The 26,115-nt window shown below is 56.2% G+C and overlaps 1 protein-coding gene across 3 annotated transcripts in view; it reads left to right on the top strand.

Annotated features, from left to right (window-relative positions):
• LOC144736324 (protein Jade-1-like) overlaps positions 1–25,551 on the top strand; it is a 91,389-nt gene extending 65,838 nt beyond the window's left edge. For all 3 annotated transcript variants that reach the window (XM_078618985.1, XM_078618986.1, XM_078618984.1), the window contains 9 exons: positions 7,511–7,668; positions 8,985–9,193; positions 12,760–12,971; positions 14,134–14,304; positions 16,506–16,622; positions 19,485–20,104; positions 21,520–21,808; positions 23,329–23,479; positions 24,324–25,551. In XM_078618985.1, coding sequence (XP_078475111.1) covers positions 7,511–7,668; positions 8,985–9,193; positions 12,760–12,971; positions 14,134–14,304; positions 16,506–16,622; positions 19,485–20,104; positions 21,520–21,808; positions 23,329–23,479; positions 24,324–25,087 — 2,691 coding nt within the window. In that variant the 3' untranslated portion in view covers positions 25,088–25,551. The remainder of the gene's footprint in view (positions 1–7,510; positions 7,669–8,984; positions 9,194–12,759; positions 12,972–14,133; positions 14,305–16,505; positions 16,623–19,484; positions 20,105–21,519; positions 21,809–23,328; positions 23,480–24,323) is intronic.
• The last annotated feature ends 564 nt before the right edge of the window (positions 25,552–26,115 follow it).

The raw sequence follows: 26,115 nt of genomic DNA, 5'->3' as shown, positions 1-26,115 counted from the left end.
GTGGTGCAGCGGTGCACAAACTCTTGAGTTTTTCTGTGCTCCGATGGAGGGGCCTTTTACCCGAAAAGTTTGCCATCATATATTGTTTGTTACTGCTTCTTAAGGCCACACGGCGTTGCTTGCGAGCGTGTTGCGTTGTTGTGGGTGCGTGTCTGTGTGAGTCGGTCAACCCATGGCACCTGGGTCTGCCCCGTGACCTCCTGCCAGTGGTCTTAAATTGCACTTAGCCTGGCACAAGCACCGTGGTGACGTCACCGCAATTTTGTGGCGAATGGCGGTTGTTGTTGTTGTGTGCGAGAGACCAGATCTGCTTTTGGGGTGCGTTTTTACATTCTAGGACCAGGAGAATACGGGCAGCGTGCCCGTGGTTCTACGATACACTGAACTCATCAGTTTGAGTATATTTGTTCTGAATTCATGCCTTGAACAGTTGCGCGGGAGCTGAGTCGCTCTTGTGGAATGTAGCCCGCCCGCCCGCCCTCCCGCCCTCCCGCCCTCCCGCCCACCCACCCTCCCGTGTGTGTGGGTAGAATTATTTGGGTTAGATTTTTAGTTTTTTAGCCCCCCCAATCCCCAGTGATATTCGACTCGTGCATTCTGGGTCGTGCCACGAGACAGTGCGAAAGAAGCTCAACATACACACCTCCGACTAGCGCGGTTGGCTACGTAGGGTGTGAAGATAGTTCTGCATACATCTGTAATAAAAGACTTGACCACGATCTCTGGCTCAGTGTCCTTTATTCGGTCCGTACTGCGTTCCCACACGGCTGTCTCTCTTATTCTCTCTGTGCTGGTTCCGATGTCACTCCAGTCCACATCAGCAGCCCCGCTGCTGTTCTTGTCGCTCTTGCAGCCCCACAGCAGCTCCGCTGCTGTACTCTCACACAGCTCCCTTGGCTGTTCCTGCTGCAGCTCTGACAGCCTCGTGCTGTCTCGCCTTCTCGTCGCTCCTGCGACTCTTGGCAGCCACCCCGCTGCCCCTCACACACAGCCTTACTGCCTATCTCTATCTGCAGCTTTGCACCTCCCAGTAGCTCCCTACTGTTCCCAGGGTTGGCTCCCGCTTCTGACGGTGCCCCCTCGGCTCGTACGCCCGCGTGGCCCCACACCTTTCCATTCACACCCCGACTGCCTTCTCCTTCCGGTTTACCCGCTTAAGGACCCCCTACCTTTCACCCACGTCACCTGGCTCCGCCTCCTCGTGACGTCACATCCGGAAGGTCGCTTTCGCCCGCATTACACCACCCTCCCCCATAGAAAAAACCCAGCCGACCTCGGCTGAACAACACCAAAGCGTAATGCGGTGAACCGACCTTCCCCCTTAAAGGACACTAAGCATGCAATATAACAACAAGAACAACACACAAGTAACATCGACGAACGTACGAAAGCATGCGATAAATACGACGGCAAGAACAAGAACAATAACAACATACAATCAACGAAACGTAAGCGATTTGGAACGAGTGCGGGTCGCCGGCCCGTCCCGGACGGTCGGCGGCCCACTTGTAGAACGGGGACGCGATGGAACACGAGAAATGACAGGGGGTAATTCCCCTGCTGCGATTGGAAGTCCACCGACATCTCGTGTCCCTGACGAATCAGTCTTGGTCGTATTCCGCGAATGCGCCTGCAGCGGGGTCGGAAGGGTCGCCGGGCTTGAAGGTACCGCAGCCCTGGCAGGCGCCCTCCGAACAGGCCCACTCCTCCCCCGCGGTGTCACGGTCGGCCTGTCTGGAACAGGTACGACAGGCGCTCTAGCAAGATCAATGGACGCAGGCGGGGAAGAGTCAGAGTCAGCAGCAACAGACCCCGGCAAGGCAACATTGGGAGATGACGCATCACGTAGGGGAGCAACATATGGTTTCAACCGCGACGTATGAACAAACCAACGGCGAGAACCAAACTGAACGCGCGCCGACTGTGGATTGGGAACCTCAATGAGGCGCACAGGACCATGCCAAGGTTTGTGCAATTTAGGAGAGGTCCCCGGCCGCACCTGTGGGCAATGGAGCCAGGCCAGGTCTCCCACCTTCCAGGGGCACTTTCCCTCAGACCGCCGAGCATACCGCTCGTTCCGGGCCTGGGCTTTGGCCGTAGCCACGCGGGCGTTTTCCCGCGCCTCCGTAACCCGGCGAACCGTGTCCTGAATGTATTCAGGGAGTGGTTTACGAGGTCCCTTCACCCCAGTACCCAATTGCACATCCACCGGAGGCACGTTTTCCCGACCATACATAAGGTAAAACGGCGAATACCCTGTAGCCGCATGGGGCGTCATCCTGTACGCCGAAAGCACTCCGGGGATGTGCAGATCCCAATCCGATTGCTGTTCACTCACAGTATGGCAAAGCATGGCAGACAATGTCCTGTTCAGCCGCTCAACCATACCATCCGTCTGCGGATGGTATGGAGATGTCCGTATCTTCTTAGTCCCAAGGCCTGCGCACACTTCAGCCAATAATTTAGAAGAGAAATTTCGGCCCTGGTCCGTGAGGAGTCTCTCCGGCGCCCCCTTGTCCATAATGTACCCAAACAAAAAGGCGTCGGTGATGGCCGCGGCCGACTGATCGGGCAACGGCCAGGTCATCGGCCAACGGGAGAGATACTCAACCCCTACCAGCAAATATTTATTTCCCCTCGCCGATGGTGGGAAGGGTCCCAATATGTCCAGTGCCACCAATTCATTGACTCGAGACACCTGAATCGACTGGAGAGGCGGCACGTAAGGATGTTTAGGCGGCTTACGCCGGGCGCATTCAGGGCACGCGCGCACGTGCCCTACGACATCTGTCGCCATGCCGTGCCAAAAATAATGACGTTGTAACGTCAACAAGGTCTTCTGCACCCCTAAATGCAATAGTGTGTCACAATGGAGAGTTCTAATCAACTCAAATCGCAAGGACGTTGGTACCACCACACGCCAGCTTTCCTGGAACCTTTCTTGCCACATAAGCAGACCATCTCGGAGAGCGGTTCGCGGCCCCGCAGCCGAACTCGGACTCCCATTGTCCCTCATAGACCGCTTCCGCATGGACAACAACGACTCGTCCATCATCTGTTCCCGAATCCAGACAGACCGCGGCAGATTCAAAACCCCATCAGTCGGTCCCGGTTCCATCGGAGTATCCGACTTCCCGACGGCCAACGTAAGCGGCTGAGGGGGGTTCAGAATCGGCGAACACCTATGCGTCCCCGACGCACATTTACAAGGGGCGCGCCCTGGTAATCTGGAAAGTGCGTCAGCGTTCGCATGGCGCACTCCCTTCCGATGTTGAATTTGGAAGGAAAATTCCTGCAGCGTGTCCAACCAACGTGCCCACTGTCCCGATGGCTGGTCCATTTTAAGTGCATATTGCAAGGCCGCATGATCCGTACGCACAATAAAAGAACGACCGTAAAGGTACGGTCGAAATTGCCGTAGGAAAAAAACAACCGCCAAAAGTTCTCTACGAGTGACACAGTAGCGTGTTTCCGCAGGCGACAAGACTCGGCTACCATACGCCACAACGCGCTCTACGCCCCCTTTAGACTGTGATAATACCGCCCCAATACCTGTGTCACTCGCGTCCGTATCAAGAATGAAAGGGCGATCAAAATCGGGATAATCCAATGTCGGGGCCGTAGCCAATAGATCACGCAGACTCCGAAAGGCCGCCTCTTCCGGCTCTCCCCAAACAAATTTCCGTCCTTTACCCGTAAGGAGATGCAAGGGCCTCGCAATCGTCGCAAACCCCGGCACAAATCTTCGGTAATACGAGGCAAATCCCAAAAACCGCCGAACATCCCCCACAGAGGCCGGAGTCGGCCAATCCCGGACACACGCCGTCTTTTCCGGATCCGTGGACACCCCCTCTGCACTCACAATGTGCCCCAAATAACGGACGGACCGTTGCAGTAGGTGGCATTTCTTTGGTTTGAATTTCAAATTGGCAGAGCGCATCCTCGTGAACACTGTCTCCAGCCGCGTTAAATGTTCCTCAAATGTGCGGCTGAACACAATAATATCGTCCAAATATATAAGACACGTCTCCCACTGCAACCCCGTCAAAACGAGCTCCATCAATCTTTGAAATGTAGCAGGGGCCGCATTCAATCCCATCGGGAGGCAGTTGAATTGAAATAACCCCTGCGGCGTACGGAATGCGGTTTTCTCCCGTGAGGACTCGTCAAGGGGAAGCTGCCAAAATCCCGAAGAGAGGTCCAGTGTGGAAAAGAACTTAGCCCCCGACAATGCGTCAAGGGAGTCGTCCATACGCGGCAGGGGGTACGCATCTGCCACCGATATCTTATTCAATTTCCGGAAATCGACACAAAATCGCAAGTTGCCATCCTTTTTCTTAACCAAGACCACAGGAGCGCCCCATGGGCTGTTAGATGGCGATATAATGTCCGCAGCCAACATGTCTTCCACCGCCCCCCGAACGTGTTCTCGCTCCGCTGGACTCATCCGATGCGAATTTAACCGAATAGGGGCAGCGTCGCCCGTCTCAATGTGATGGGAAAGCAACGATGTGCGTCCCAAATCCAAATCGTCGGAGCTGAACACATCCGAATACGTCAGCAACAATTTACGCAGCGCATCACGTTGCCCCACGGACAGGGAAGAATTTTCGTCACATAAGGTAGCGATCCAACGATTATCCGAACCCCTTGGCTCGGAAACACCAGCGACCACTCCCCGGCGATGCGGACAATCGTGCGTCGCAAACGCCGTAGTGGCATGTGCCACAACCGTACCGGCCGGAACACGGATGTTTTCCACCACCGCATTAAGCACCTGTAAAACCGGTAATTGATCCGGCCGGACGATGGTCTGTGCCCCAACTAACGCCAATCCCGTTGTTATCGTGGCGGATGGTGACAACAAGACCCCTAATGCTCCTAGCCGATTGGGCAGGGGCTTCCGATACCGCAAGGGTATAAGCATCTGTGAACCAGGTGGGATGTCCACAGATGCGACGGACAGCGCCTGCACCTGTACGGCCGAAGCAGGTCGCCCCCAGGGCGACGGCAGAAACGAGATTCGACGGCCCCCCGGCAATTCAATACAATTCTCATTGATTTTAATCAAAATGGGCATCTTAGCCAAAAAATCCGTGCCTAGTAAGCAAGGAACCGCCAAAGATCTCGATATTAACACAACGCCCGAAGCCGACACATCCCCTATAGATATCTTAGCATCCACCTGGCCCACGATACCCATACTACCCCCGTTCGCCGCGACGCAAGACCCATAAACCGGACGCACAGCCCCCGGCGGAATGCCCAACAGATGGAAAATGACATCCGATATAATAGTCGCAGACGCTCCCGAGTCGACCAAAATGCGCACGTCCACACCTTGTATGGACCCCGGTACAGTGGACGAACCCGTAGCGGCCGCGACAACTCTCCGTGCCAATTTGCGCCACTGCGTAACTGAATGACAAGGCCCCGTCGATGGCCTTTCTTTAACAACAACAATAGGATCGCGCAACAAAGGTGGTGGGTGAGGTGTAAAGCCTTGCCGAGTGTCTGGTGCGTGCCGACATGCCTGTTTCGGAGGTTCCTTGGTCGGCTTGTCCGGTGTTGTGGGCTCCTGCTGCGGCGGACCCGGGAAGCGGGCCCAGCAATCTTTGGCGTAATGGCCCCTACGGCCGCAGCGGAAGCAATCGGCCTCGTTGCGCCGAAGCGCAGGTCTTGCATCCCGGCGGCCCCGTCCCGATGGCGTAGCGCGCGGCCCCGGCCTTCCGCGTCCCGACCATGGAGAGGAGGCAGCCGTCAGCTCCTGTGGACCCCGCTCATCCGGCACATAGATCGCCCTTGTGGGGTCCCACCCCATCGCGCCTCCTTCCTTGACGGGCCCACCCGTCCATGCCGCCACTTGCTTCCAGCGACGGAGATTAAACTGCGCATCCAGACACTTTGCTGCCGCCCGGGACGTGAGCTTCTCATGCCCACACACAGGCATGGGGATCCCCAGATCCCGAGACAGCTCCAGCATTTTTCCCAATATGAGAGGCTCGAGCAGATCCTGTGGCGTGTCAGGATATGCTGCCATGGCCAGCTCCAACACCGCACCCCTGAACGCCACGGGCGATTCTTCGGGTGCTCGTTGTCGTTGAGCGAATCGCCGATGCGCGTCGTCAGGTGGCTCATAGGCGTCGGCCATTTCCTCAAAAACTCCACATAAAGTCTTCTTCTTATCGGCCGTTATGGAACGGAAAAATCGAACAGATTCGTCGTCCAGCAGAGTCGGCAACACTTCCAAGGCCTCCGCATCGGTCCATCTTGCTGAACGAACCGCCGCCAAAAATCGGCAGGCGAAAGCGCTCCAATCGCCCCCGATAGAGAATTCCTTAACTGTAGTAAGGTGGCGACTCCGACTCCTCTTTACGCCGTCTTCCAATGATGGTTGTTCTGGAGGCAAATTCAAAATGGCGTCGGCCCGCGGCGTGGCCAAGATGGCGGTTTGGCGCCGCGGAGCGCGCAAGATGGCGTCTTCTTGCCGCGTGGCCAATGGCGGCGGCAGGGCAGGCAACGTGGCGGCCCGTGGAGCACCTCGTTCCATCGTCGTCCTTGGCGTAACGAGGTGACATAGATGCGCCAGGACGTCCTTTAGTGTCTCCAGTTGTTCTGCCACCTGTTGCCATCTTTGGTCAGCGTCCGATGTTGTTGACGGACCCGCCATCGCGCCGACATCTTCCACGCCCGTCCCCGTGCTCGCCTCAGCAGGGCTCTCCTCCACCACCCCAGCAGAATCCGTGGTCGGAGGGAATTCGTCGTCGTCGGACGAAGAAGCCGATGCTGGCGCCGGGGGAATTTTCTTCCTTACTTGCTTAGACATGCCGTTTCACTTCTGACCCCAGTGTAATAAAAGACTTGACCACGATCTCTGGCTCAGTGTCCTTTATTCGGTCCGTACTGCGTTCCCACACGGCTGTCTCTCTTATTCTCTCTGTGCTGGTTCCGATGTCACTCCAGTCCACATCAGCAGCCCCGCTGCTGTTCTTGTCGCTCTTGCAGCCCCACAGCAGCTCCGCTGCTGTACTCTCACACAGCTCCCTTGGCTGTTCCTGCTGCAGCTCTGACAGCCTCGTGCTGTCTCGCCTTCTCGTCGCTCCTGCGACTCTTGGCAGCCACCCCGCTGCCCCTCACACACAGCCTTACTGCCTATCTCTATCTGCAGCTTTGCACCTCCCAGTAGCTCCCTACTGTTCCCAGGGTTGGCTCCCGCTTCTGACGGTGCCCCCTCGGCTCGTACGCCCGCGTGGCCCCACACCTTTCCATTCACACCCCGACTGCCTTCTCCTTCCGGTTTACCCGCTTAAGGACCCCCTACCTTTCACCCACGTCACCTGGCTCCGCCTCCTCGTGACGTCACATCCGGAAGGTCGCTTTCGCCCGCATTACACATCCATACATGGCTGACGGTGGTGGTGACGGTGGTGATGATGATGCTGGTGGAGATTCTGGTCGGCCGTGTCGTCACTTCCACTGACCCTGACCCCTTGTTCGCGATGTGCTCCAGATTTTCCGCACTGACCTCATCAGCGCCATGAAGCTGCCAGACTCCGGATCCTTAGTGCCGGGTCAGTTTTATCTGCTCGCCGACCCCTGGAGACCAGAGTGGGAGCGTGGAGTCCAGGTGCCGGTTTGTCCAGAATCCATCCCGGTGCCCAGCTTCAGGTGAGGACTGCGCATAGCGCAGCTCATGTTTTCACCGCTCGACAACAGACAATTCATTAGTCAGCTTTGCCACGTAAACAACACGTGCCAATTCTTTAAGAGTGTTGTGGTGTAAACTCACACGGAGACGAAATTCTCTGTAAGAGATCTTGCCAGTGTTGATTTGAAGCTTTTGTGACTGCAGGAATCCATACTCTTTGGTTCTTTCGGTAAAGTCACGTGGGTGGAAAATAAAATAAAATAGATCACGACGTTTCGGGTGCAACACAAGCTTCCGTCATCAGGTGGGAAAGTATGATCTGCTGCTGGGGCAGACTGTTTTAAAAGGTTTGAAATGGGTGTAGCCCAAGGGTCATAAAGAAGTGGCCGGGTCTAGCGATGTTAATGTGAGAAATTAGCATGTAACTGGGCACGGAAGTGGCTATGTTAATGTGAGAGATGAGCAGTTTATTAATTAGCCAGTTTATTAACTATATTAACGACTACACTCACGTACAGTATCACCGGATCACACCCGAGGTAGATGCTTCTCCACTTGGTCCTTCCCGTGGACCGTCCCGGTAGCCGCCTAACTCCTCGGCCTATCCTCACCTAAGCTCCCCACTAATCCCACTCTTTCCTCGGCCGAGGGTCCCGGTGCCGAGCGGCGCGTCTTCCGTTCGGCGTGTATTCCAACCCCTCGAGACCTCCGTTCCCTCGGCTCCCCACAACGACCCCGCCCCTCGTCCCGGGGTCCCCCTTAAGTACCCCTCTCCTCTGGGTAACGTGACGTCACCCTATGACGTAACCCTGTTCTCTCCTGCCGATGCCCTCACTTCCTCCCACGACTCCTCGACACGAGTACGGCACACCGGCTGTGTGTTGGGGAATAAACCCACGACATTTACAACTCGAGTGCGACGTTTCGCCAGCAATTACAACACAGCCACCATCAGGCTGTCCGCCTGACAGGAGTGCAAGGTACAGGACAGGCAACACAAATCGCCCCAAAAAGATGCAAATTCAAACTAAACCATCCCCATCCTACCAGGCAAAGCCCCCCCCCCTTGAGGAAGCAACTCATTCTTCAGAAGCAACCAAGCCAACGCAAGTAATGGCTCGACAAAGTCGCCGTAAGACCGACACAGGCGCCGAATGTGACTCGCGGTTTAATGTTTGTCTTGCATCTCGATTAGAAGTTTTCGTGACTGCACAGATCCATACTCTTTGGTTCTTTCGTCAAAGTCACGCAGGTAGAAAATATGTATTTTATTGTTATGTTTTAGTAATGTTTGTAATTTATCAAAATGATTGTTTTCTTACTTTTCTCCGTCCAGGATCCTGAACCAGGGTTGGTGCAGCGACCGCTGGGAGGAGCCTCCTCCCCACCACCTCCTCCCCGACCCCGACCCTGACCCCGACGACGTGCTCAGGACCCCCCCGGCCACCAGAGATCACGACCGCGGGGAAGAGGCCACTCAGTACGACCTCGACGACATGGACGTCAGCTGGCTCCGAGCCGCCAACGGCGAGATGACAAAAATGGGTCAGTGGCTCGCCGCCCGGGCAGTGGTTTACTCTCCAGCACACACACACACCGGTGTGCTGAACTAGTAACACAACCTTACCAATTGGCTGTGTTGGGTGGTGGCGACACATTTATATCCACGCAATCTATCCCAAACCTCTGTTATGGATTACATTGGTCGCGTACTTGTTGAACTGCAGAAGCATATTTTGCGGAACTACGTTTTGAGATCCCTTCAAGTCAAGAGTCAACAGAGTCAGACTGAATTTATTTGTACTGCGTGGAATCAGATGTCCCGTTGGGGCACGGGGTCAGAACGTGAACAACAACAAACAAGATAGACACACGATAGGAGTGCAAAGTATAGGAAAGGTGAGCACATCGCTTAATAAAATATATAAATAAAACTAAATAGTTTTTTCTTACCAGGTACAGCCCCACTGAGCCATTGGCTTCTTTTTCAGAAGCGACCTGGCCACAAATGATAGCTCAACGAAGTTGCTTATCACTTGTGAAAGTATAGCAGCAAAATAACGCATGTTCCTGTCCATCCACTAAAGATGCACACTTTCTCGCATGCCCCTTACAGAGAAGTGTTCATTGTAAGGCAGTCATACCGACATTTCTGTAATCCTCTGAACTGCGTGCCGGCCTTCATAGGTGCTCGCTAGCAGCACTTGCCCCAACAGTCTGTTAAGGTTATACGGGGGATTTTTGTCTTTTTTGTTTGTTGCTGTAACTTTCTGACACGGTGCCCCTAACTGGATATGTGTGAAAAAGTAAGATTAAAAAACAATTCAAAACACGCTTTCATGAAATGTACGTGCTAGCAATGGAAGAACTCTACGACTCCAGGAAGTGGCCCCGAAGCTTGCCATAACGTCAGGGACCGTGGCCAATTACAGCCAACGTCAGTTGACCGTGGACAATTAGAGCCAAGCCAAAACATAACATATACAAAATAATGTTTTTAAATATCTGTTTTTTTTTTAAATAATAGAATATGGTGTTGTCATCAGTATGACATAAGTATACCAAGTTTGCAGTCGATACCACATTAGGAAGTGGGTTAAAATTGAGTAACAAGATTTGATGATACGATAACAACAGCAACAACAGACAGAGTGAGTTAAATAAAAAGCGTGTAATAATAAAAATGGCTTCATAGCTCACCGGATGTCTCCTCCAGCACAATTAAAAGATTCTGATTCCGACCAGGCTGAGAGAGACCATCAACTCCACTACGCTTGGGAACTCGCTGTTAATCACAGGCGGCGGCTGAGACCTGGGTTCGAACCAGGTCCTCAGAGGTGCCGGCTCTGTGCCCTGACCTCTGACGAGCCGGCCGGTCTCCTCTCGGCTGTTTAATGTGCACGAGAAAAAAACACAAAAAACAGGTCCGTCCGACGGGGAGTTAATTATTGAAAAGCAAAGAATCTGCGCACGCCGCGTTTTCTTTTTTATGATTCTCTCGCTGGTTTTGTTGTTATTGTTGTATCGATTGGCTGACTCTTTTATCTTTGAACCTTAAGCATTGCAACTGTTTTGTATTATAAATGTACCATTCGGGCACTATGAAGGATTTAAGCATTTGCACATAATGGCAACTATTTTAACACTTTTTTTACCATCTTTTATTTTACCAGGTAAGGCCCCACTGAGCCCTTTTCAGGATCGACCTGGCCATCACAAATGATATAGCCCAACGAAATTTACGTATCATCACGTGGAAAGTTAAAGCAGCTTAATACTCTAAACGCGTGGAGGGAAAAACCGGAGGACCCGGAGAAAAATCCACGCGACCACGGGGAGAGAAAGAGAGACACGAAATCTCCAAATATACAGCAGCAGGCGTCAGGGTTGGGATCGAACCTACGACCCTCCTGCATACCAGGCGAGGTCGTAGATTAAATAACCCAGCGTTTGAAAGCGCCTTACGTCCCAATCTCATCTTAATCATTCCAGTCCCCGGCTGTAGTTTTCTCCACGGTTGGCTACGTGCAGTGCGAAAGAAGTTCCACGTACATGCACGCACGCACGCACACACACAAGGTTCCCGGCAGTGCAACTCTTTAATGGCACGCTTTGTGAACCAGCGGAATTGTTTTCACGTGCCATTTACAGTTTCAACCCAGAGACCTCTGACATCTTGTTTCCAATGTGAGACACATGGCCTGGCAACCATTTTTTTTTGAAGTGGCAAAGACAGGAAGGGGGGGTGTTGGGGAGGGGGCTGTATGCGGTGGAGTTCTTTTGGTGCGATTGTTCTGCGTTATTTATTTTAACTTAAAATCAGTGGGTTTTTTTTCTCTCTATTTTTCTGGTCAACAAGAAGGCTCAAGACTCTGCTGAAACGCCACGGTGGCTAGGAGATGTTAACTACCTCGCCTGGTATACAGGAGGGTGTGGGTTTGATCCTGACCCTGATGATGCCTGCTGTATATTTAGAGTTTGCGTGTCTCTCTCATCATCATCAAGGTGGCTAGGAGATGTTAACTACCTCGCCTGGTATACAGGAGGTCGTGGGTTCGATCCCGACCCTAAACCCTCTATATTTATAGTTTGCGGTGTCTCTCTCTCCCCAGTTTAACACTTCCAGGTTTTCGCCATCCCGTGGCCGCGTGGATTTTTCTCCGGGTCCACCGTTTTTTTCCCCTCCACATTTAGAATCAACATGCGTTTCGAGTATTCGGCTGCTATAAATCTGCACACGATGATGATGATGATGAGCCACATTGTTGAGCTCTCATTTGTGATCGGCAGGTCGCTGACAACGAAACAGCTATAAAGCTCAGTGGGCCTTACCTGGTAAAATAAAAAAAAAACAGTTGATAGTTTAGTTTAATAACTCGAAGTGACCAGGTGCCTTGGCTCGGTCGGAGCGCGGAGCCGGCACCGCCGACGTGTCAAGCTCAGACCCAGGCACCAGACTGTGTCTACGGGACCTTTTGCCGGTATCACAACTTTAACTGTTCGCCTTTCGGCATTCTTTGGCTGAGACTAGGCGGTAGAAAAGGCTGTCTCTGGTGTAGGCCAGTCAGTCTCAAACACAATCCACGTAGGGGCGCCACGGTGGCGAGATGTTAACCACCTCGCCGGGGTCGGGTTCTATCCCGCGACCTCCTGCGTACTGGGCGAGGGGGTTGACATCTCACCACCCTGGCGCCCCGTGTTGCGATGATAAAGTTCGTGTGCTCATAATCAACGTTTTTGGGTTTAGATGGCGTTATTTATAAATGTGTTGTAACCCTCCACCACCCGACACGGCCAATCAGTAAAAAAGTGTCACGTTGACAAAAGACAAATAGTTCACTGCTTTAGCCCACCGGTGTGTTGAAGCATGAAACCACAACATTTACAATTTGAATTCGACGTTTCGCTGGTGATTGCATCCAGCATCATCGGGCAATTCGCCAGAATGGTGAGGCTCTGCTCTGTCTCCCGTTCTTATATAGAGCAGCAGCAGGGTGACGTCATCATTAACTAATTAACTCATCAGGTGCAACGATTTGAGGGGAGGGGGGTTATTGTAATTATATACTAGATTATCAGTTGGATGACGACGATGACGACGATGGCGCTAGGGCTGCCGCCGGTGCGCGAGCGCTCCCTGGAGGCGGCGCTGTCGCGGCTGGAGCGGCGCTGCGCCGACTCGGCTCTGCGGGCGCTCAGCACCGAGGCGGCGCTGGGCATCGAGTTCGACGCGGACGTGGTGTGCGACGTGTGCCGCTCACCGCACGCCGAGGACGGCAACGAGATGGTGTTCTGCGACAAGTGCGACGTGTGTGTCCACCAGGTACGCGGCGCGGCCGCCGGGCTGGTCGCGGCTTGGGGGGGCATCGGTGCGGAGGGCTCGGAGCAATGGCCCTGGCTGTTGGTGGCCGTTGAGGAGCAATGGTGCTGGAGTTGAATATGAATCCTAAATCTTTGCTCTGGTTGTCCTGTGAAGTCTGCGTGCTAGCGAGCGTGTCCACGTGGGCGAGTGTGAGCGAGCGAGTCCACGTGGGCGAGTGTGAGCGAGCGTGTCCACGTGGGCGAGTGTGAGCGAGCGAGTCCACGTGGGCGAGTGTGAGCGAGCGTGTCCACGTGGGCGAGTGTGAGCGAGCGTGTCCACGTGGGCGAGTGTGAGCGAGCGTGTCCACGTGGGCGAGTGTGAGCGAGCGTGTCCACGTGGGCGAGTGTGAGCGAGCGAGTCCACGTGGGCGAGTGTGAGCGAGCGTGTCTACGTGGGCGAGTGTGAGCGAGCGTGTCCACGTGGGCGAGTGTGAGCGAGCGTGTCCACGTGGGCGAGTGTGAGCGAGCGTGTCCACGTGGGCGAGTGTGAGCGAGCGTGTCCACGTGGGCGAGTGTGAGCGAGCGTGTCCACTTGGTGGGGGGAGCAGTGGCGCGGTGGTCCGCGCTGCGCTAAGATCCCTGCGGCTCGAATTCGATTCACGCTCACGGCCAACACCGGTGACGAATATATGAACCGGTCATGGGCCTCCCCTAGGTCGACTCAGCCTCAAATGAGTACCTGGCACGGTGTGTAAATATCGCCACTGAGGAGACAAAGGCGGCCGGGTGTAGTGCTGGCCACCCATCCCCTCGTGTACCGTGCCGGCCTTTATAGGTGCTGCTAACAGCACTTGCCCCCACAGTCTGTGAAGGCTATACGGGGCATCTTAGTGCTATGTAACTATGTGTGTGCGCCTATGAGTGTGTGTGCGTATGTACCTGTGTGTGTGTGTGCATGTACGCGTGTGAGTATGCACCTATGCGTGTTTGTAAACGTGTGCGTGTGCATCTGTACCTATGCATGTACGCGCATGCACACCCATGCGCGCACGTGTGGGCATGGGTGTGCGTACGTACCCATGCTCGTGGGCGCGTATGTGGGTGCACACATGTACCTATGGATGAGCGTGCGCATGTACCTGCCCGCTGACCGCGCTGTTGCGTGTGTGTGTGTGCGTACCCAGGCTTGCTACGGCATCGCGTGCGTGCCCGCAGGGAGCTGGCTGTGTCGCGTGTGCGACCGCGGGGTGGCCGCCCCCCGCTGCCAGCTGTGCCCCCGGCGAGACGGAGCCATGAAGCCGACGCGCAGCGGAGGGAAGTGGGCGCACGTCAGCTGCGCCCTCTGGATCCCCGAGGTCAGGGGCGATGACGCGGCGGCGGGGGAGAGTTTGCGCTGACGAGCTCCGTGCCGCTCGGCGACGAGGTGTAAACCGATTTTTTTGGGTTTTATTTGACGAGGCCCCGCTAAGCGGCGTGGCGCTCTTTTGCAGAAGCAACCTGGCCGTCGCAAACGACAGCTCAATCATCATCATCATCACGTGGACAATCACACGGCTGTCCACCCACACGGCTTACCCCGTATTCTCGTATGGGGAAATTGAGTTTTCAGGTCCATACGGCGTACAGCTGTTTCAACAACGATAACATAATTTGTCTATTTGTGTTTCTCCCTTATGATGGGCCTTTGTAGGATGAACGTTGAGATTTATAAGGGGCACGGGGTGACCAATAATGTCTGAATTGGTCTGTAGTAAGGTGTAGGGGGCACTGCTGACAAGGGTCTGTAGTAAGGTGTAGGGGGCGCTGACAAGGGTCTGTAGTAAGGTGTAGGGGGCACTGCTGACAAGGGTCTGTAGTAAGGTGTAGGGGGCGCTGGCAAGGGTCTGTAGTAAGGTGTAGGGGGCACTGACAAGGGTCTGTAGTAAGGTGTAGGGGGCACTGCTGACAAGGGTCTGTAGTAAGGTGTAGGGGGCACTGCTGATAAGGGGTTGACTGCATTAATAGCAGCAGCCAATTTCCTGTAAAACGCGTGACGCCAATTCTCGTTGCGGACGGGAAACCCGAACGCGACGGACGATGGGAGGAGCGCGTCGGTGACGCGGCGACGCCACGGCCTCATCGCGTCGCGCCGACTGCCGTGGCGCGGTGAACGCGGCGCCGTTAACCCCCCCACCCCTGCCGAGCTCCGAGCCAGACTCGAGAGGACATTCTTGGCGACGGGAAAATGTTGCTTGCATCGTGGGGCCCTGTTTTGTGAGAGGCCCAGTCCGCTCCTTTCCCCTCCCCCCACCTCTGAACGATCGGGGGGGGGGGGCGGGGGGGGAATCAAGAAGTGAAGTTGACGGGAACAGCAATCGCGGCGGTCAGGAGGCGAGTGACCGTCAGTCCGGCGATTGGAGCGAATCGGCGATTGACGCCCGTCAAACGCGCGACCCCTTTAACGACGAAACAGTTTTTATTTTACCGGGTGAGGAGACCCACTGAGATGTGCAGGAGAACTCCTCTTAGCGAGCACGCATGTTCACGACTAATCAGCTAACGACGGGCCTCCATAGAGCCCAATGTGTAGTGTATAGTGTAGTTTATAGTGTAGTGTATAGTGAAGTGTATAGTAGTGTAGTGTATAGTAGTGTAGTGTATAGTAGTGTAGTGTATAGTTTATAGTAGTGTATAGTAGTGTAGTGTATAGTAGTGTATAGTGTAGTGTATAGTAGTGTAGTGTATATAAATGATGATAGCTCAACGAAGTGGCTTATCTTCATGTGGAAATGTACAGCAGCAGCCAGATTCTCTGAACGCGTGACGTTCATTCTAAATGTGGAGGGAAAACAACTGAGGACTCGTAATAAAATCCACGCCAACACAGTAAAAGAAATACGCCAACTCCAAATACACAGCAGGCGTCAGGGTCGGGATGGAACCCACGACCTCCTGTAGACCAGGCACGGTGGTGAGATCTTAACTGCCTCGCCTGATATGCAGGAGGTCGTGATTTCGATCCTCACCCTGACGCCTGCTGCTGTATATTTGGAGTTTTCGTGTTTCTCTCCCCGTGGTCGCGTGGATTTTTTTCCGGGTCCTCCGCCATTAGCGGCACAGCTCGGCATCTGCGATGGAAACGCGACCGCCTGTTGCCTCCGAAGCCGCACTGGGCTGGCTCGGCCTGGATGTGCCAGCGTCTCCACGTGTGTGTGTGCGTGTGCGTGCGTGTCTACACGCGTGTGTGCGTGTGTGTGCGTGTGTGTGGTGGGGAGCGGTAGTGTAGTAGCGGTTAGCGCGCTGCGCTACGAACCCGGCGGCCCGAGTTCGATTCCCGTTCCAACAAACACCAGTGATAGCGATTATCTGAACCGGTCCTGGGCCTCCCCGAGGGCGACTCAGCCTCAAATCAGGACCTGGTGCGGAGACAAACGCGGCCGGGTGTGGCGCTGGCCACCCACCCCCCCTTTGTTGGCCGTTCCGTCCTTCATAGGTGCTCTCCAACAGCATTTGCCCCGACAGTCTGCTAAGGCTACACGGGGGGGATCTTTGTCTTTGTGTGTGCGCGACGGTGCAGGTGAGCATCGGGTGCCCGGAGAAGATGGAGCCGATCACGCGCCTCTCGCTCATCCCCCCCACGCGCTGGGCCCTCCTCTGCTGCCTCTGTCACGAGCGCACGGGCGCCTGCATCCAGGTAGCGCTCCCACCGCTTCCCTCGCACGCTGCCTCCCCGCACGCTGCCTCCCCGCACGCTGCCTCCCCGCACGCTGCCTCTCCGCGCTTCTGCTCCCGACCGCTTGTTTCTTGTTCTGCCTGCTTCGTTGCGCTTGCGTCTGCGCTTCTGCATATTGCCGCCTGTGCCGTGTGCTTCCGTAAAACTTCGCCAAAGCCTTGATTTGCTCCTCCATGTTACTTCTGTGCGCTTCTGCGTACCCACATACTCACCCACACACTCACCCACACACTCACCCACACACTCACCCACACACTCACCCACACACTCACCCACACACACACTGACCCACACACTTACCCACAAACTCACCCACACACTCACCCACACACTCACCCACACACACACTCACCCACACACTCACCCACACACACACTCACCCACACACACACTCACCCGCACACTCACCCACACACTCACCCAACCACTCACCCAACCACTCACCCACACACTCACCCACACACTCACCCACACACTCACCCACACACTCACCCACACACTCACCCACACACTCACTCAACCATTCACCCACACACTCACCCCGCACCTCCGATCAACACGGTTGGCTACGTACGGTGCGAAAGAAGTTCAACGTGCACACATACGCAGATAATGAGATCGTGCACAGGAAGTGAGATGTGGGCATTGCTGGACCATGAGTGGTGGCTAATACAGCGTGTGCAGCGCCCCTCATTAATTGGCCAACGTTCCCGTGGACTTCACTCCCTGATTCCTCCATTCACGTTGGGGACTCGGGGCTACCTGACGGCTTCGTCTCGTCAACAACGACAACAACTCCCACCCCCTCACTCGCCCACACTCAACCACGCAAGCGCCCCACCCACTCACTCAGCCAAAGTAAAAGACAAAGATCCCCCGTGTAGCCTTGACAGACTGTTGGGGCAAGTGCTGTCAGCGAGCACCTATGAAAGGCCGGCACGGCACATGAGGGGGTGGGTGGCCAGCACCACGCCCGGCCGCCTTTGTCTCCCCAGTGGCAATGTTTACACACCGCACCAGGTACTCATTTTAGGCTGAGTCGACCTAAGGGGAGGCCCAGGACCGGTTCAAATAATCGTCACCGGTGTTGGTCGTGAGCGGGAATCGAACCCAGGTTGCCGGGTTTGTAGCGCAGCGCGCTAACCGCTACACCACCACCAGCACACACTTACACACACGCACACACCCAATGCACACACATACACACACGCACACACCCCATGCATGCACACATCCACGCACACACCCCATGCACACACATACACACACACACGCACACCACCCCCTGCACACACATACACACACGCACACACCCCTTGCACACACATACACACACGCACACACCCCATGCACACACATACACACACGCACACACCCCCTGCACACACATACACACACGCACACGCCCTATGCACACGCACACATCCACGCACACACCCCATGCATGCACACATCCACGCACACACAAAGACACGCACACACACACACACACGTGCTTTCCGTTACTCGTGACTCAACTCATCCCATCTGGAGGACCGTCTGGCGATAGCTCAACGCCCACGGTGTCCATGTGCGTGCCGTGTGAGCGCGTGCGTGCCGTTTGTGTGGGGAGTGACGTGGCGTCCCGCACCGCGATCCTGCCCAGCCCCAGTTCCACTCCCAGCCACGGTGGGCGACGCAGTGCATCGCAGCCGTGACGGCTCACTCACGCGCGTGCCATCGGGGCCTCCCCTAGGTGGACTTGGCCCAAAGCCCAGTTCACGCCTAAACGGTCACTCAACGCGTAAAACGAATCGCATCACTCTTGGGCGTCTCTGCAACGGGTTGCAACTGGTTGCGGAGTGGGAGAGGGGACCAGTTGCAGCGACGCTGCGAACCGCCGTCGGTCGACACGATCCTGGAGGAGCGGCGCGATTGCTCGCACAGATATGTGGGCAAATCGGCCGCGGGCGACTAGATTGGATCACGCCGTCACAAGAGTGAGATTGGGGTCGCGTGGACCCACTGCCTCCGGTTGGCGCGGTTGGCTACGTAGGGTGCGAAAGAAGTCCAACCATCATACGTACTACCCACAGACTCAACACTGCCCACAGACTCAACACTGCCCATAGACTCAACACTGCCCATAGACTCAACACTGCCCATAGACTCAACACTGCACCTCTGATTGGCACGGTTGGCTGCGTACGCTGCGAAAGAAGTTCAACATCACGCATACTGTGAACCTGCGGTTTACCGGACCAGAAGGGGGGGGGGAGGGGGTGTCCGTAGAATCCGATTCTCCTTTAATGGCCAAATTACTTATTTTGTGCACCGAATCAACACCCTAGCATGCGCACATACACACCTGGCTGTGTGAACCTGGCTTAAAAACAGTGGCTGCGCGTGTGCGTGTCTGTGGTGTGTGCGTGTCTGTGGTGTGTGAGTGTCTGTGGTGTGTGCGTGTCTGTGGTGTGTGCGTGTCTGTGGTGTGTGAGCGTCTGTGGTGTGTGCGTGTCTGTGGTGTGTGCGTGTCTGTGGTGTGTGCGTGTCTGTGGTGTGTGCGTGTCTGTGATGTGTGTGTGTCTGTGGTGTGTGCGTGTCTGTGGTGTGTGCATGTCTGTGTGTGCTTGTCTGCGTGCGTGCACGTGTCTGTGCACGTGTGCGTGTGTTTCTGCGTGTCTGTGTGCGTCTCCGTGCGTGTGTTCGCATGCCTGTATGTGTGTGTGTATTTGTGTATCTGTGTGCACATGTCTGCGTGCGTGCACATATCTGTGTGCGTCCCTGTTTGTTTGACCCTATGTGTATGTGTGTGTATGCACTTGTCTCTGCGCGCGCCCACAGTGCTCGGAGCACACGTGCGTGCGCGCCTTCCACGTGACCTGCGGCTTCCATGGCGGCCTCGACATGGCCACCTTCCTGGATGAGCGCACGGACCGCGTCCGCTTCCGCTCCTACTGCCCCGAGCACACGCAGCGCCAGCAGCACCTTCAGCAACAGCAGCAGCCGCAGCCTCTGTCGCGCTCGCCCTCGCAAGCCTCCGACATCGGCAACCGAGGCTGCTCCCTTCCGCCGTCGCCCGAATTCCCCCCGGACGGCGCCGGCGTCGCCACCACGCCGACCGGCAGCACGGACTGGGAGTGGGAGGAGCTCCCTGGCGGGCGAAGGGCGGCCGCCACCGGCGTGGCAGCGGCGCGACGCACCGGCGGCGACGACGACGGCGGCATCGTGGACGCGGTCGCAGAGATGCGCAGGGAGCGCTTGCGGCGTCTGGAGGAGGAGTTCTACACGCTCGCCGGCGCGGCAGACGCGGCGCCGGCCCTGGGACGCGCCGGCTCCGCCAGCGCTGCCGCCGCAGACCTCGTCTACCAGTTCTGGAAGCTGCGCAGGAAGAGCGGCTTCGATCGGCCCCTGCTGACGACTCCGTCCGTGCCGAAGCCGGCGGCCGTGCCGGAGCCTCGCAGGTCGGCGCGCGTTGAGGCTGAACGTCGTCGCGGTCCGACGGCTCGTCCGTAATACGGGTCGAGGATCGGTTCCTATCTCTCGTCTCGTTCGTATTGTTTTCGCCCCTTAACCTGTATATAGTCTCGTGTCTCTTAGAGCTCTCTTCACTTGATACAGTAATTTTGCTGTGAAGGTTCCACCTGAAGACAAGCTTGTGTTGCCTCCGAAACGTCGTGATTTAATTTAGTTGTTTTTTCATTTATTGTTTGTGCGAGTGTACATTTTGCTTGTGATGTTCACAAATCGTAAGACGAGCAATTTAATGAGTTGTGAAAGCCTCCGCAAAATCTTCGCTTAGTGGAAGGTCACTAATTCTCGCCTGATGATGCCGGTTGTAATCACCAGCGAAATGTCGTGGCTTTACTCTCCAACACATCAACTGGTTAGCGCTGAACAAGTGACGGCAGGTTTGGTTTACGTTACAAACCTTACCAGTTGGCCGTGTCGGGTGGATGGCGGGTTTCACGACGCGTTCATATTCACGCGATCGAACCCAAACAAAAACCTCGCATCACTAACTCTCCTCTGCTACTACTGCTGCTGCTGCTACTGCTGCTACTGCTGCTGCTACTGCTGCTACTGCTACTGCTTCTGTTACTACTGCTGCTACTACTCCTGGTGCTACTACTGCTGTTCCTACTGCTTCTGTTGCTACTGCTGCTGCTACTGCTGCTCTTGCTGCTACTGCTGCTGCTACTCCTGCTGCTGCTGCTGTTGCTACTGCTGCTACTACAACTGCTGCTACTACTGCTGCTGCTACTGTTGATACTGCTGCTGCTGCTACTGCTGCTGCTCCTCCTGCTGCTGCTCCTGCTGCTACTACTGCTACTACTGCTGCTACTACAACTGCTGCTGCTACTACTACTACTGCTGCTGCTGCTACTACTGCTGCTGCTGCTACTGCTGCTGCTGCTACTGCTGTTGCTGCTACTGCTGCTGCCCACAGTCTGGACTCCAGCTGGCATTTGTGTTGTTGACCCCTTGGCCCCTGGTCAAGTCCTGGCTCAAGTTTAAGGGCTCCGTTGTTTCCCCTGCCTATGACTGACCACCCCCAGTCTCTCTCTCTCTGCTAAATCCGCATGCCCGACGTTATCCAGGAGGTCGTGGGTTCGACCCCGACCCTGACGATGCCTGCTGTATATTTTGAGTCTGCGTGTCTCTCTCATCATCATAATCACGACCACGGTGGCTAGGAGATGTTAACTACCTCGCCTGGTATACAGGAGGTCGTAGTTTACATGAACCCACGACCTCCTGTACACGGTGCTGAGCCGCGTCCACCCGCAGACGCACGACGCGTCCGCACGCGTGGTGCTGCCCCCGCCAGGCTGTAAGAATGGAGCCTTAATCGTTTGTGCGGCGTCCTCACTGCCAGACCTCCGACCCTCTCGGCCAATTCGCCGCCGCCGTCGCCGTCATCGTCGTCATCGTCGTCGTCCCCGGCTCACGCGGACGACGACGCCGACGAGGTGGAGGGGCACAGTGAGGAGGACGGGGAGGACGAGGACGAGGACGATGAGGATGACGAGGAGGAGGAGGCGGAGGAGGAGGAGCGCCACGCGGAGGTGGCGGTGGTGACGACGGCGACGACGGGAGAGGAGGAGGAGAGCGCTGCCCAGCGGGACATGAACTCCCTCACGCACCTGCGGCAGAATCTCGAGCGGGTACGGTGCGTGTGTGCGTGTGTGTGCGTGTGTGTGCGTGTGTGTGCGTGTGTGTGTGTGTCTTGGTAGTGTAGTGGTTTGCGCTACGCTGCGCTACGAACGCGGCAACCCGGGTTCGATTCCCGCTCATGGCCAACGCCGGTGACGATTATCTGAACCGGTCCTGGGCCTCCCCTAGGTCGACTCGGCCTCAAATGATTCCCCGACGCGGCGTGTAAACATCGCCACTGGGGAGACAAATGCGGTCGGGCGTTGTGCCGGCCACCCACCCCCTCGTGCTCGCTAACAGCACTTGCCCCTACAGTCTGTTAAGGCTATACGGGGGATCTGTGCATTTCTTCCCCCAGTTTAGTTGGGGGGGCGGTGATGGAGGAAATTTCTCCCTCCGCTTGAGACCCAGAGAATTGGTATTTGAGATTTACCAGTGAAGAAGATACTTCGAAGGTTTTTATTATTTTGATACGTAATTATCGGTGACGTGTCAGGCGATGCGCCACCTTCTTCTTCGTCCTCTTAGCCCACTTCCATCGGCAGTGTCGCCAAAGAATGGGCGCAATCATACTCCCGTTGATTCGTTGAGAAAGTATTGTGTTGATTTTCATCATCACATTACTACTGTTGATTGAGGAATTCTTATTTTTTGCACGCACGCTGTGGTTTAGGGGGATGAGTTTTGAGTAAAAGAGGAAATCTTATTCGGATTATTTACGGAAAATCTGGGTCATTGGCATACCAGTCAACCCCTTATCAGTGGTTACCTTATTGCAGACCAATTCAGACCTCATTGGTCACCCCGAGCCCATTATAAATCTCAACGTTCATCCTATAAAGCCCGTATTGAAACGGCTGTACGCCGTGTGGACCTGAAAATTAAATTTCCCTGTACAAGAATACGGGGTAAAGAGTATGGGTTGACACGGCGTGCGTTTGCAATTCGGTCGGAATGTCGCTACGTCAATTTCCGTGCTCACAGAAGTGACGTCCCCCGGCGCCCCGTGACGCCTGCTTTTGGCGTTGGCGGGAAGAGCGTGGACGTGATGCCACGCATGCGACGCCATTTCCCGTGACGTCGCATTTTCGGATTTGTCTATAAGATAAAAATAATTTGTACTGTCCCAGCGTTCCATAACGAGGCGGAATTTTCGGTATTTTCCCTTCAATTCTAAAATCGAAAACACGTCCCTGCTGTGGTTGGTTTGTTGCTCCGAGACGTTTAAAATATATTTTAAAAAACTATTCTTTGAAACGAAACTATTAAGCTATTTTTATTTTACCAGGGGGAGACTCACTGAGCAATGTAGCTCGTTTTCATAGGTGACCCATGATGCCGGCGGGAGCAGGCGCAGTACCTCTGCTACATGGTGTAGTCCGTGCCCCCCTCCCCCCCCCCATCGCTAACGATGATGGCGTGGTGCCCATGGTGCTGGTGGGAGCAGGCGCGGTACCTCTGCTACATGGTGTAGTCCGTGCCCCCCCCCCCCCTATCGCTAACGATGACGGCGTGGTACCCGTGGGAGCAGGCGAGGAACCTCTGCTACATGGTGTCGCGCCGGGAGAAGCTCAAGAGCGCCCTGGCGCGTCTCCACGAGCAGCTCTTTTGGAGGCGGGTGCAGCTCGCCCTGGCGTCTCCTCCCACCGCCGACGCCGACGACAGCGGCGGCCTCTGCGCGCGTGCGTATCCCTCCGCCGTCGTTAAACGCCGCGTGTCGCGAAAAACGCCGCGAGGCGCCGGGTTTATTTGTAATAAATTTTGAAAGTTCATCGCTGAACTAAGACTGTTACTGTTTTTATTTGACCAGGTAAAGCCCGCTGAGCTATGTAGCCCTTTTTCCGAAGCGACCTGGCCGCAAATGGTAGCTCAGCGAAGGGGCTTATCGTCGTGTGGACATTTTCTGAGCCAAATACGTTGAACGAGTGACGTTGATTCTAACTGTGGAGGGAAAAACAGGAGAGCCCGGAGAAAAATCCATGCCACCACTGGGAGAGAGACGCAGACTCCAAATATACAACAGGCGTCAGGGTCGGAATTGTAGTAGTAGTTGACATCTCCTAGCCACCGTGATGATGATGAGAGAGAGAGGCACGCAGACTCCAAATATACAGCAGCAGGCATCATCAGGCTTGGGATCGAACCCACGACCTCCTATATACCAGGCGAGGCAGTTAACATCTCCTAGCCACGTTGGTGCCCCCCTATATGCAGTCAACTCTCGGGGAGGAGGGGCGGCCCGGATGAAACTGAAACACAGTCTATGCCCAACACGTGTAAATGGGGCTCGATGTGTTGCAGGATGGGGGTGAACGCCTAGCGGGCGTCATCTTCTTTTTTGATAGCTTCTCACGGCAGTCGGTTTATTTGCCGACGTGTTTGCGTTCACGTGGGCGCTGAGCCGTTGACATTTGGTGGGTGAACAGCCGCGACGCAATTAGAGCGCCGCTCGCGTGTAAAGATGCTGTCATCAGAATCATAGATTTAATAGCTCCCCCCACCCCCCACTTCTCTCTCCTCCTGCAGGGCCTTCCCTCGCGGGCACGGCAAGGAAACCCCGGGGCGCTCCGCGCCATCGCAAGTCCCGCGACAGCAGCAGCAGCGACGGCGGCAGCAGCTGCGCCGGCGACGGCGGCAGCAGCAGCGGCAGCAGCGCCGACGGGCGCCCGGGGGCCCCGCGCCGGCACAAGCGGCGGCGCCGCCGCCAGCGTGCTCGCTCCTCCGCCTCGGTCGGCCGGCGACGGGGCCCCGGAACCGGCACGACGGACACGGCGAGCGCGGGCCCCCGGCGGAGGGGCCGACGCAGCAAATCGGCGGCCGGCGGCACCGCGGGGGCTTCGACGGCCGCCGCCGCAGCCGCTACGACCGCGGCATCGGCGGCCGTGGCCGCGGCAGCGTCGAAGAGGAGCGGTGCGCAAGCGGTGGGGGCGACGAAGATCCGCGTGGCACGGTCCGCACCGGCGGGGCCCTCCACAAACTGGGGCGGATTCCGCATTCCCAAGAAGCCGGGAGGGGCTGGCGGTGGCGGCGGCAGCGTCGGCGTGGGGACGAGCGCCGGGGAGGTCGCGTTCCCGGACTTGGAGGAGGACGTCGCCGGGCGGGACTGCGATTTGGAAGCTGCCGACGAAGCCGCCGCCGATGCCGCTGGGGTAGAAGCAGGAGGGCCCCTTGCCCGGGGCTCGCTGTGGAGCCTTGCGAGCGCGGCGCCGGGACACGAGATGTGGCCGTTTGGCCGGTTCCGGGCAGACAGCGGCGACCCGGTTAAAGCCGGCGTCTCTATTATATGCTGAGAATGCTTTCTGTGCACCGTGACACTACTGACACGCAAGAGACAAAGGTCCCCCCTATAGCCTGTAACAGACTGTTGGGACAAGTGCTTTTAGCGAGTAGCACCTATGACGGCCGGCACGGCACACGAGGGGGTGAGTGGCCAGCACCACGCCCGACCGCCTTTGTCTCCCTCGGGCCGATGTTTACCGCACACCGCACCAGGTCGAATCGACCTAGGGGAGGCCCAGGACCGGTTAAAATAATCATCGCCGGCCATGAGCGGGAATCGAACTCGGGTCGCCGGGTTCGTTACGCGGCGTGCTGACCGCTCGCTGCACGACTGCTCCCCCACCCCACTACACGTGCACACACGCACACACTAACACACACATGCCTCCCCCCCCCATTTTGCCTTATAAATAAACTGTTGAGGCAAGTGCTGTTGTTAGCGAACACCTATTAAAGAAAGATTCCACTCCAAAAACGAACGCCTCCCGTCTTCTGGATGTGATGCTTTTTGTCTTTCCTCCCCCAATTTTAATCCCTGATGGCGCCGGGGCACGGGACGAAGGATTCAGCTGGGGGCGGGGGTGGGAGGCGGTGCGACCCCGTGACCCCGTGACCTCACGACCCCGTGACCCCGTAACCCCGCGACCCTTTCGTGCCGTCCCCGCGGAAGCGGATACCGCAGAGCCGCTTCCCGGGGGTCCCTTTTGAGTGTCGCCACCATTTCTGCTTTTTCCAGTTCGCGCTTCGTGGCGCGCGGGGGCGGACGACGATTCGCCCCCGCGGACGCGGCAGAGAGGCAGAGAGGCAGAGCGGCAGAGCGACAACTGGCGTCGTGGAGGAGGAGTTGCAGAGGCTCTCCCCGCTAAACGTTGCGCTACTGACAGTTGAGGGGTATCCAATGGTCGTGGGCGTAAAGCGCAAGTCCCAAACAAGAGCAGTACGAGAGCGAGAGGCGCCAGAATCGTTTGGGCTTTCGGCGCAAGTGAGCGACGGCTATAAAGACGCACACGGACATCGACAAAGGTGGCACAGACGTGGG

This window comes from Lampetra planeri, chromosome 60 (genome assembly GCF_965212315.1).
Source record: "Lampetra planeri chromosome 60, kcLamPlan1.2.h2, whole genome shotgun sequence".
Lineage (NCBI taxonomy): Eukaryota > Metazoa > Chordata > Hyperoartia > Petromyzontiformes > Petromyzontidae > Lampetra > Lampetra planeri.
This window is presented reverse-complemented; position numbering and strand designations above follow the sequence as displayed.